At 37.8% G+C, this 12,670-nt stretch overlaps 1 protein-coding gene across 2 annotated transcripts in view; it reads right to left on the reverse strand.

The window, feature by feature from the left end:
* The window catches only part of LOC106054506 (ras-GEF domain-containing family member 1B-like), a 116,040-nt gene extending 104,493 nt beyond the window's left edge, over nucleotides 1-11,547 (reverse strand). Inside the window, exon 1 of one of the 2 annotated variants that reach the window (XM_056018724.1) lies at nucleotides 11,297-11,547. In XM_056018724.1, the coding sequence (XP_055874699.1) occupies nucleotides 11,297-11,361 (65 nt within the window). In that variant the 5' untranslated portion in view covers nucleotides 11,362-11,547. Of the gene's footprint in view, nucleotides 1-3,746; nucleotides 3,933-11,296 lie in introns of those variants that run through there. The other variant, XM_056018725.1, reaches the window with a different exon arrangement.
* Between the last annotated feature and the right edge of the window lie 1,123 nt (nucleotides 11,548-12,670).

Here is a 12,670-nt window from a genome sequence, read left to right on the forward strand (position 1 = left end):
AACATTGGCAAGACATGGTGCATGGCTTTTGATCTAACATTGGCAAGACATGGTGCATGGCTTTTGATCTAACATTGGCAAGACTTTTTAATAGTACTTATGCTTGCTTCTCTTTCATGATACATAGCTCCGCATTATGGATGGCTGCCTGGCCGTGCGGTTTGCGCGATGGACTGTCGTTCAGATTTTATTGATGGTCCAGGGTTCAAGCCCTGCCTGCTCACATCCCCCGTCGTCCTGCGGGAGGTTTGGACTAGGAAGTGATTATCTTCAACTCTGAAGGAACATCCGAAACATGTAAATCATTTTACAAACAAGCATTTTTTTTTATCATCGATACAGTGGGGCCCGGTCAATCGATCGACACTGAGATAGAATCGTTTTGGTTTTTATAATTGGCTATTCCGATTAACCGTATAAAATAGCATATGGTTTTGGTACTTAATGATTCGATCCAATTAACCGGGGGATCAATTAAACCGGATTCGACTTTATATAGACGAGCAATTGTCTCTTATGTCAGCACCCTTCCTTGTCCTATGCAGTCAATAAATGAAGGCAAATCCATTATATGAATTCTGATTATTGTGCTTTGTATCCCGAATTGAAAGATTTCGTTTATTTCATTATATAATACATTTTGTGTAACTTTTTTAAAGTTGCAGAACGAAATTAAAGATTGATGCAGTAAGCAATTTTCGGTCTCAAGTTGCACTCTAAAAGAAAACTTATAAGTCGCTATGATGCTGAATCTTTACTAGCATCATGACCCGTGATGATTGGGTTTCATTGGCAAGTAGATCAAACACGAAAAGCGAATATTGTAAGTAAAGTTTCCCTTTCAGACATTGCGGTCTGTGGCGCGGAATACGTTAAGCTTATCTGTCTGAATGGCCACTATGGCCGATGTTTAACAAGGATGTCATGATGGTCATCCGTTTCTTTTTTACTTTAACTCTTTCTCTCCGTAATTATTTTCCACGTTCCGATAGAATTACTCATTTTGCTCATTCGTGTTTCACTACCCTGTTATGGTTAAACTTCAGTAACTTTTGTGTTTGTTATCAGAAAATGTTATATTTGGTATGGAATTGTAGCAGAAAGAGTGCTCTTTTTATATAACACAAATTAAAGTCAATAAAACCAAAAAGTAATTAAATTTAATGGGATCAAATCAACGTTGGGTATCGACAGTTAGGAGAGAAAGAGTTAATGGGCATTTCATGTAGACATATATAAAGAATACATTGGAATTCGAATGGATATAAATACCACGTGTATATGAAGAGAGTGACATTAAACAAATTCTGAAACCTCTCGAAATCTTCCACCACTCCAGCAGACGTGGCTTTCAAAGACAAACACTTATCTCAATGAGATGTACACTTGAAGGTAAAGGTCATGATGTCAGAACGAGGCAGAGATGAACAAACACTGCAAGTCTTTTTTTTTTCTTCTTTTTTTTAAATTTTCCTGCACTGGTCACAAAACGAGGTTGATTTAGATCGGAAACCACTTCATCTAAGGCCCTACTTTTTATTGCGCACTTATTTCTAGAACTAGATGCACAAAGTGACACACACACACACACACTATCTTTCTACTTTCACCCTCCTATGGAATTCAAGGTAATGATCACTGAACTATAAAAACTCAGGGTAGACATCTTCAAGTTTTCAACATTACCATATGTCTATTTTTGCGTATACACTCAAAAGGGGAGTTAAGTACCATTGATTCAAGCTGGTTAAATCAATGGAGACAGTTTTAAAAGTACTAATTGCCTCCCGTTTAGTTACAGTGAAGAGAAACATATGTTTATAAATAAATGCATTGGTAAAACATAGCGATCCAGCCACAATACTTGTGTCATCATGCTTGTAAGCTACTACACCGGAATATTAACGACGATATAATAAAGGCTACATCTAAACATGAGTGCGGGTTGGCTGAGTGGTTAAGCGCTTGGCTTCCAAAACTGGAGTCCTGAGGTTCAAATCTCGGTGAAGACTGGGATTTTGAATTACGGGATCTTTAGTGCACCGCTGAGTCCAACCAGCTCTAATGAGTACCTGACTTTAGTTGGGGAAAGTAAACACGTATGGTCGTTGTGCTGGCCACATGACGCCATGCTCGTTGATGACCTTAACATCATCTGCACAATAGACTGATGTTCTGAAAGGGAACGTTACATCTAAATATGTTGCTATTATTTAACTCTTTCTCTCCTAACAGACGATACCAGCGTTGATTCCACCAGAATGTGGTAAATAATTACGGAGAGAAAGAGTTAATGGAGCTCATTCATCATCAAGATTTGACTTGTGTGGTCAAGAAGTTTAAAACGCATGTCTATCTGCCAAGGGGGCTAGGCCAGGGCCGGTCTTAGGCATAGGCAGACTAGGCAGCCTCCAATAGGTTGGGGGGGGGGGCCTCGCGCAAGAATTTTTTCCCGCGATAAAAATGCGAAACTTAGATTAAATCTCAAATATAGCAGCTTCCTCATCAAGCAACTCTTCATATAGTAGTTCAAGTTGAATTATCTACAGATATTAAAGTCAAAGTTAAGTTTGGGGTGCTGACTTAGCGAAGTTTGGGGTGCTGACTTAGGGAAGTGTGGGTTGCTGACTTAGGGACTCGAGGTTTATGCTTCGGGAAGAGTTTATTAGTATTGGGCATTAATTAATGACTTAATTTGAGAAGTATCAAGGAATTAGCGTAACTACAATAACTAATATTCAAAGTTAACCAGGTTTTTTCAATATTTTTAGTAAAAAAAAAAAAGAAGGCCAACTATAATAATTTCAATCCAAGCATAAAATGATAAACAATTAATTTTGACTAAAATTAGTAAGATTACCAAAACACATTTCTTATTTCAAATGAGTGGACCGACTCCTAAAAAAAAAACAAACCAAACTACATTAATCCAAATATAAGTTAATAATTAAAAAGAGCTTCCTTCATAAGCACAGGAAAAATTCATTAGAACTAAGTCGAATGGAAATAATAACTAGTTAACAGAACAAACTAGATTTATAGGCCAACGTGGCAACTTGACAGGCATTAGAATAACACTTATTGGTGGAACATCCGTGAATTCTCTCTCTCTCTCTCTCTCTCTTATCTTATAAATCACTTCTCTCTTTAACTTAATTAAGATGCAGGGCCGGCTTTAGGCCACTGCAACCTATGCGGCCGCGGTGGGCCCCGCACTGTCATAGGCCCCGCGCTAATTCTAGGTGTAAATTATTAAATTAAACCATTATTACTTAAAATAAGGATTCCCACGGCCTTTGATTATTTTCCTGGAGATCTTGAAAATCTCCTGAAATTGCAAAATATACGAAAAGTCCAGAAAATTTCCTGAAATTATTAAAATCTCTTGAAAACTCATAAAAATCTTTAAAAAGACAAAATTGTAGTTTTTTTGGGTGTTATTTAATATAGAAAACCCCAATACTACGAGCGATAAAAAGAAAACGGCAATGTTTTAATAAAATGTAATGCAAAGACGAATTTATTTTCAAATACAAGATCTTAATTTTCATGTATTATCTTTTTCCCTACCCTGTCTGGGCCCCGCGCAGTCCATTTCGTCTAGGGCCCCGCAAATGTTAGGGCAGGCCCTGCTAAGATGTATCTCAATTTTCTCTTTAAGGAAAAAAACAACTCCTTGTGGCATACGTAATGCGGCGGCTTAATGAGGTGTCTAGAATGAAAAAAAGAGAGAATGTAAAACTTACGTCCGACTGAGTTATAATCCAAACGTCAGGAAACGTTGCGACTAAACTCAAAAGGACTAACACAAGTGATTGCAGGAGATGCTCCCACTTCTGACACCAATCAATTATTCCTTAGAACTGAATGCCTCATCTTTCGTTTTGGTCTTTTTAGGCCGTGGTTTTTTGGTCTACTTTTAATGTTCCACCACACATTATGCATAATAGTTGTCTTTTTTTTTTTCTCCTTCAAATTGGAGAGCGCGCGGTGTAAAGTGACTGTTGAAATGGTACCAAAGTTTACGGGCCATTGTTATCTTGCAGTGTGGGCACTCCATGGCCTCATGCTGGTGTCAGAATTCGGTTTGTTGATAAACAATGCCGCTATCAGACAAATTTTTTTTTTTCGTTTGGGTTTTTTTTTTGTTTGTTTTTTTTTCTGTTTTGTTTCCGTTATGAAAACAAAAACTTAAATAAAATTAAAAAAAAAAAAACAAACACAGAGTGTGAGCAAACTGTGGAACCAGCTTTTTGGTGGCCCCTTGGTTCAGTGCAGTCACAGGGTAGGATTGGGAAGGGGGGGGGGGAGTAGGGAAAAATTAATGTTGACTGTTTTAAATGTGTGTGTATATGTGTCTGTGTGTGTGTATGTGTGTGTGTATATGTGTGTGTGTGTGTGTGCGTAAAGGAGGAAAGTTTTGATTTTTTTAATTGGCCTGTGCTGCAAAGGCTGAACTTGGTGACATTCCTAACAATAAAATTCCTTTCCACGGAAACAAAAAAAAAATTGCATTTTATTAAAACCTCATGAATTAGTACGGACATTCCTGGGGGACAGACATGAAGAACATAATAACAAGAAGCTATTTAAAGCTTTAACAACTTTTTAAACAATTTTTCTATAAAGTTGGAAAAGCACTAAACAAATAACAACTGTTACAGCGGCTACAGAATCAGGTTTAAATTGAAGTAAATAGTCCAGTCGGTGTATCACAGTGAACTTTTAAGTAACCACCTACTTTTTTTTTTGGAGGGGCGTATCTTGTGGAGGAATTGCAATATTTGAATAAAAAATTAAAGGGTCAGGTACCGGCTTTGACAGCACCCTACCCCTCCATCTTCAGCAAAAAATAAATAAATATATAAATAAAATATATGACGCCGCACACCATAATGGTGTTACACAGTCCTTTATTTTAAGGGGAGATAAGTTTCCCAAATATGTACAGGGTAATTCGTCCTACCCCTCCATCTTCAGCAAACAATAAATAAATAAATAAATAAAATATATGACGCTGCACACCATAATGGTGTTACGCAGTCCTTAATTTTAAGGGGAGATAAGTTTCCCAATTATGTACATTGCAAAGCATCGTAGTACACAAATTTAAATAGTTCCACAACAAATAAAAAAAAATCTTCTAACCTACTCTGTTTTCAACAATCCTGATCGCACGTATGGCATTAAAGTTTTACATAATTTCGTAATTGAGAATTCCTTTTACCTGGAGGGAAGAGTGATCACCCTGCGAACCACTCTTAAATGCTCTCTTATGTTTTCGTTCACTGAAAAATACTTTAAGCAGAGTAGACTCCTGAATCTGTATACCAATCCGTATAAATGTACATATCAAAAGTCCTTTTCCAGAAAAGTTATGGAATACCGCTGTGTTAGATATCGTTATTTTTGCTTTGTCTGGAACTTTGCGTGTGTGTAAACAATTAACTGCATCAGGAATGACTCGCGCTTTTATTAACGGTCATTTAAATCACAACACTGAATTTTAAGTTGCACACTTCATATACTAATATTTGCCAAGTCTGCCTACTAGGTAACCTGGTGGGCATCGTAACTTTCTCCTCTTCCGCAGACCACACTCCAGACCTTATTAGTTGGTAGATGTCCCCATTTTATTTTTATTTTAAAAAAAAAAACCGAAAAGAGAAAAAAACAACAAAGGACCTCATTCACCAATCGTAAACAAAGAACATTTAGTCACGTGATTCTCTAGCTCTTCGATACCAATTACGATCTAATTTTTAATACACAATGGCTAAAGAGGTACACTGCCTATAGAGGTACACTGCCTATGGTGTACACTGCCTAAAGAGGTACACTGCCTATGGTGTACAGTGCCTAAAGAGGTACACTGCCTATGGTGTACAGTGCCTAAAGAGGTACACTGCCTATGGTGTACACTGCCTATGGTGTACACTGTCTAAATAGGTACACTGCCTATGGTGTACACTGCCTAAATAGGTACACTGCCTATGGTGTACACTGTCTAAATAGGTACACTGCCTATGGTGTACACTGCCTAAATAGGTACACTGCCTATGGTGTACACTGTCTAAATAGGTACACTGCCTATGGTGTACACTGCCTAAATAGGTACACTGCCTATGGTGTACACTGCCTAAAGAGGTACACTGCCTATGGTGTACACTGTCTAAAGAGATACACTGCCTATGGTGTACACTGCCTAAAGAGATACACTGCCTATGGTGTACACTGCCTAAAGAGGTACACTGCCTATGGTGTACACTGCCTAAAGAGGTACACTGCCTAAAGAGGTACACTGCCTATGGTGTACACTGCCTAAAGAGGTACACTGCCTAAAGAGGTACACTGCCTAAAGAGGTACACTGCCTATGGTGTACACTGCCTAAAGAGGTACACTGCCTATGGTGTACACTGCCTAAATAGGTACACTGCCTATGGTGTACACTGTCTAAATAGGTACACTGCCTATGGTGTACACTGCCTAAATAGGTACACTGCCTATGGTGTACACTGCCTATGGTGTACACTGCCTAAATAGGTACACTGCCTATGGTGTACACTGCCTAAATAGGTACACTGCCTAAATAGGTACACTGCCTATGGTGTACACTGCCTAAATAGGTACACTGCCTATGGTGTACACTGCCTAAAGAGGTGCACTGCCTATGGTGTACACTGTCTAAAGAGGTGCACTGCCTATGGTGTACACTGTCTAAATAGGTACACTGCCTATGGTGTACACTGCCTAAAGAGGTACACTGCCTAAAGAGGTACACTGCCTATGGTGTACACTGCCTAAAGAGGTACACTGCCTAAAGAGGTACACTGCCTATGGTGTACACTGCCTAAAGAGATACACTGCCTATGGTGTACACTGCTAAAGAGGTACACTGCCTATGGTGTACACTGCCTAAATAGGTACACTGCCTATGGTGTACACTGCCTAAATAGGTACACTGCCTATGGTGTACACTGCCTAAATAGGTACACTGCCTATGGTGTACACTGCCTAAAGAGGTACACTGCCTATGGTGTACACTGTCTAAAGAGATACACTGCCTATGGTGTACACTGCCTAAAGAGATACACTGCCTATGGTGTACACTGCCTAAAGAGGTACACTGCCTATGGTGTACACTGCCTAAAGAGGTACACTGCCTAAAGAGGTACACTGCCTATGGTGTACACTGCCTAAAGAGGTACACTGCCTAAAGAGGTACACTGCCTAAAGAGGTACACTGCCTATGGTGTACACTGCCTAAAGAGGTACACTGCCTATGGTGTACACTGCCTAAAGAGATACACTGCCTATGGTGTAAATTGCCTAAAGAGGTACACTGCCTATGGTGTACACTGCCTAAAGAGGTACACTGCCTATGGTGTACACTGCCTAAATAGGTACACTGCCTATGGTGTACACTGCCTATGGTGTACACTGCCTAAATAGGTACACTGCCTATGGTGTACACTGCCTAAATAGGTACACTGCCTAAATAGGTACACTGCCTATGGTGTACACTGTCTAAATAGGTACACTGCCTAAATAGGTACACTGCCTATGGTGTACACTGTCTAAAGAAGTGCACTGCCTAAGGTGTACACTGCTTAAAGAGGTACACTGCCTATAGAGGTACACTGCCTAAAGAGGTACACTGCCTATGGTGTACACTGCCTAAAGAGGTACACTGCATAAAAAGGTACACTGCATAAAGAGCTGTTCATTTTTAAGAGACACCTTTGCATAAAACAATGTCATTCTAAAGTAGCATATTACTTAAAGGACTTCACACTATAACAAGATGCCTCAACTTAGGAGATGTCATTCTAAACAGATACTTTGCCTAAAGAGATGTCATTCTAAAGAGATACTTTGCCTAAAGAGATGTCATTCTAAAGAGATACCTTGCCTAAAATATTCTCTTTTTTCTCAAGAGATTCCTTGCCAAAAGAAATGTCATTCTAAAAAGACACTTTGCCTAAAATATGCTCTTTTTTCTAAAGAGATACCTTGTATAAAATAAGCTATTTTTTTCTAAAGAGATAACTTGCATAAAATATGCTCTTTTTTTTTCTCAAGAGATACATTGCCTAAAGAGATGTCATTCTAAAGAGATACCTTGCCTAAAATAGGCTCTTTTTTCTTTTCTCAAGAGATACCTTGCCTAAAGAATTGCCCATTTCTTTAATAAAAACTTAATTCAACATCTTTCCTTTCTTGCTGTTTCCAACGACCTGAGTTCGAACTCATTGCTCAAGCATTCTCAGGCTACTCAAGACAACACGGTAACCACTCTGCTAGTTGAGCGCTTATAAACATGGAAGATTGTAGTTTCTATAGTCTCGACCTACTTTTCAGGTTTGTGTTCTCAGACGTCGACCTATATAAAGGGGACTAATTCAGCTTAAACCACCACTTCAGTCAATTAAAATGTCTTTCCCTTGTTCGAGACACCAAACAAAATAATGCATTACGATAGTTAATTAGCTAATTGGTTAATATTTTTTGTATTGATTCTTGTGTTGTCAGGTAAAAAATAATAATTGTGCGAAATTTCAGCTTGATCCGAGATTGAGTGTGGGAGAAATCACGTGTACAGACTTTTTACCAGACAGCCAGACGAGTGAGCTGACTAAACACACCAAGAAACTTAACTAAGTGACGATATAACTTCTTACAACCATGTCTGTCCACGAGTAAACTCCGGACCATATGACACTTGAGTTTAAAGCATAAAAAGATTTCCATAAGATCCGACATGGGGCAATCAATACAGCCACACCGTTCAAACAAGAGAAAAAGGGACACTTTTAAAAACCCGAAGCTAAGACTCCAATCAATAGACGTCTCGTTTCACGTGCAGTGACTCACAAAGCGAACATTTCTTAGCGGGAATTCCCGATTCTAGTTAGCAGACGATACAATGATTGGGGGACATTTTCGATTTGTATCTTTTAATACAAGACTTCCTGAGTAAAAATGCAAATTTAAATTGTATCCATTAAAGAAGGAGAATGAAAAGGCATGCATAAATTAGAACAAAGTCTAATGAGAATATGTCGATATGGATACCTGAGATACCAATACATTACAGCCAAACTGTTTTACTAAACAGCAAAAATATAAAAAATACTTAAAAACAACAACACAAAGCTTATCTAGAGGGAAGAACTCCACACTTACAAATATATATTTCAATAACGTAATGTTAGTTTCCCTTTTTGGTGTCAAAAAAATTAATTATCAATAATTAATTGACTACTTGGTTAACTTTAAATTGATTTGTGTTTTGTTTCGTACAATAAATAATTGTGTAAAGTTTAAACTTGATTTGAGGATGGGTGTGTTGTGTTAGAAATAATATGTACAACTACATAAAAAGGACATAGCTCCACCTATTTAGCCATGCCTCTTAATACTGAAGGATTAATTTCCCTTTTTGGGGCCAAAAGATTGGAGAATGGGCGAAGGAGAAATAACGTATTCACTAGAAGCTTTGTAATAAGTTGTCTGTGTCAATGTCTGTGTCAATGTCTGTGTCAATGTCTGTGTCAATGTCTGTGTCAATGTCTGTGTCAATGCCTATGTCAATGTCTGTGTCAATGCCTGTGTCGATATCTGTGTCAATGTCTATGTCAATATCTATGTCAATGTCTGTGTCAATGCCTGTGTCAATGAATGTGTCGATATCTGTGTCGATATCTGTGTCGATATCTTTGTCAATGTCTGTGTCAATGTCTGTGTCAATGCCTGTGTCGATGCCTGTGTCAATGCCTGTGTCAATGCCTGTGTCGATATCTGTGTAAATATCTATGTCAATATCTGTGTCAATGTCTGTGTCAATGTCTGTGCCAATGCCTGTGTCGATATCTGTGTAAATATCTATGTCAATATCTGTGTCAATGTCTGTGCCAATGTCTGTGCCAATGCCTGTGTCGATATCTGTGTAAATATCTATGTCAATATCTGTGTCAATGTCTGTGTCAATGTCTGTGCCAATGCCTGTGTCGATATCTGTGTAAATATCTGTGTAAATATCTATGTCAATATCTATGTCAATATCTGTGTCAATGCCTATGTCAATGTCTATGTCAATGTCTATGTCAATGCCTGTGTCGATGCCTGTGTCAATGCCTGTGTCAATGTCTGTGTCAATGTCTGTGTCAATGCCTGTGTCAATGTCTGTGTCAAAGCCTTTGTCAAAGTCTGTGTCAATACCCATGTCAATGTTTGTCAACTACATTCATTTTTTTTCTTTATAAAGGGTTAGAAGTGTAGAAGGAACAAAGTTTTTGCCAAAATCTACAAGAAGATAAAGTGGATAGTAAATTGCTTTGAAGTAAAAGTAAAGGACTTCATTTCAGACCTTGTGGAAATATTCTAAAGTTCATCTGTTTCTATAACTTACTGCTAACGAGGATGTCATGAGGCCAGCACAATGACCAACTGCCTTTTTTTCCCCCCAACTAATATCAGGTACTCATGAGTTGAGTGGACATTTTAACGTACTAAAAAAAATCTTAATTTCAGAGTTCCTAAATTTTCTTTACCAGTATTCGAACTCAATAGCCTTCGGTTCGAAGGCCAAGCTCTTTACTCCTTGACCAACACTTATCATTGTTAACAAAATAGTATAACAAATCGATACATGGTGAGAATGGTATGACATATAAAACACCAGAGACTAGACTGTATGTCCAACAGTTAGTGACCACTTTGTAGGTGCCCACTACAAGATCATCTTTTAAATTCGCTGGTCATTTACTGGTTACCTCTTAATATATTTGTCGAGGTGGCAGAGGGATAGAGCGAGAGGTCATTGAGAATCTTAAACCGTGAACAAAACACACTAAACTCTAACCTAGGTTTGAAACCCATAACTCTAATTTCAAACACTTCACACTATCCCAAGCCAAAATTAATTGATCTAAACGAATTACTAAAAGATCTTTAAATCAGTAATCTTAACTAAGTCTCTATCATTGTTCTCTTTATCTGTAACTCTACCTATAACTCTATCCATAGAGTTTTTTAATCTTTAGACTTTAACCCAAACTATAATTCTATTCTTGGATCTTTTTTTTAATCTTTAACCCAAATTATAAATGTATATCATGTATATCTAATCTAAGATCTCATTTTGTTTTTTAATTAAAAACCTAATTTACATTTTTAACTTCACACCGTTTCGGAATATCAGACCATTTTAACCTTCTTTCTCCATTCAGAAACAAGCCCATCACAAATAAACAGAGCAGACGACAGGCGTAATGCACATATATAACTACTCACCTGCCGACATCATGGCGTATATCCACAGGTAACAGATTGTAAGATCTACTGAAGAGGGAAAACATGGCCGTCTGCTCCCCACCACTTCACACACACCTTATGGTGTCTTCTGCGGATCACTTGTTTAACAGACCCAAAGATGTCCATCCATCATTTTAGGATGACACGTTATGTCACAACACAATGACTCAATACACAACTTTAAAACAGGAGAGTCTATACAGTGTGATCCTCACCAACACAAAGCTTACACACCATAAAACATATGTCTAAAGTAAAAAGATTTAAATTTAGTTTAAGATATTTGAATAAAACAACTTTAAGAAATTTATAAACATACTAGCCATGACCCGTCCTTCTTTAGATTTTATCTTAAATTACAATAATACTATTTTAATCACATTTATTAATTCTGATGTTTGAACATAGATTGACGTTATTTTCTTTTCCTATTTTAATAAATTAATCAGAAAATCATTACAATGTGGACAGTTAATAGGTTAGCTGAGTGGGGCACTTGCTTTCAAGGGTCGCTGCTCCTTACAGACAATAAAGTTTATTATTACTATTATTATTATTATTAAACGAAAAAAAAAGAAGAACCCCCCAAAAATTGAGCTAAATGATACAAAAATAAATTGATCCCCCTTGGTTACAACGGCTTTGTTTGCGTGATATGTGACAAAATATAAATGTCACACCTGGGTCTCAAAGTGAAATTTCGAATTACTGCAGTTTTCCTTATTTTTCCGATTCGAAATAGTATTTCCTAATAAACTATGAAATCTTGAAAGTGTAAACAAATAAACAATAAGAATCAACGGCACAAAATCTATTCCTTATTTCGATGTATTCAAACACGACGTATTTAAACCAGAAGCCTCAGTTCTTCTCACGTCAACCTAACGCCTCGGCCACTCAACTCACGGTTTTAGATCTAGATCCAGTAGAGAGAACACGCTACAATTCTTCGCACGCGCGTTGGTTCACCAACACAATAGAGACACAGAAAATGACAGAATCCATTGTAACTCTACACACCAACACACAACACAAAGGGATAGGACTCCCGACTAGACCTAGTCCAAGTGAAGAAGTTAATCCAGAAAGACAGAACGTTGACACAGTCAATAAACCAGAAAACACATGTTCACTTGAGATCTGTCATGACTTGTTTTGCTATCAATATCTACGTTCTATTTGCCCCTTGATCGGGGGAAAAAAAAGGGAGAGTAGCTATATATTTTAAACTGCTGTGACTGGTTATCTCCACCGCTTTCATCTGGGGTAAAAGAGCTCAGCTGGCCACCGCCCATTCCCTCTCGTTCCACAGCCTATTGATATTTTTATTTAACGAGTACATGAATAGTGGGA

Source organism: Biomphalaria glabrata, chromosome 2 (assembly GCF_947242115.1).
Source record: "Biomphalaria glabrata chromosome 2, xgBioGlab47.1, whole genome shotgun sequence".
Taxonomy (NCBI): Eukaryota; Metazoa; Mollusca; class Gastropoda; family Planorbidae; genus Biomphalaria; species Biomphalaria glabrata.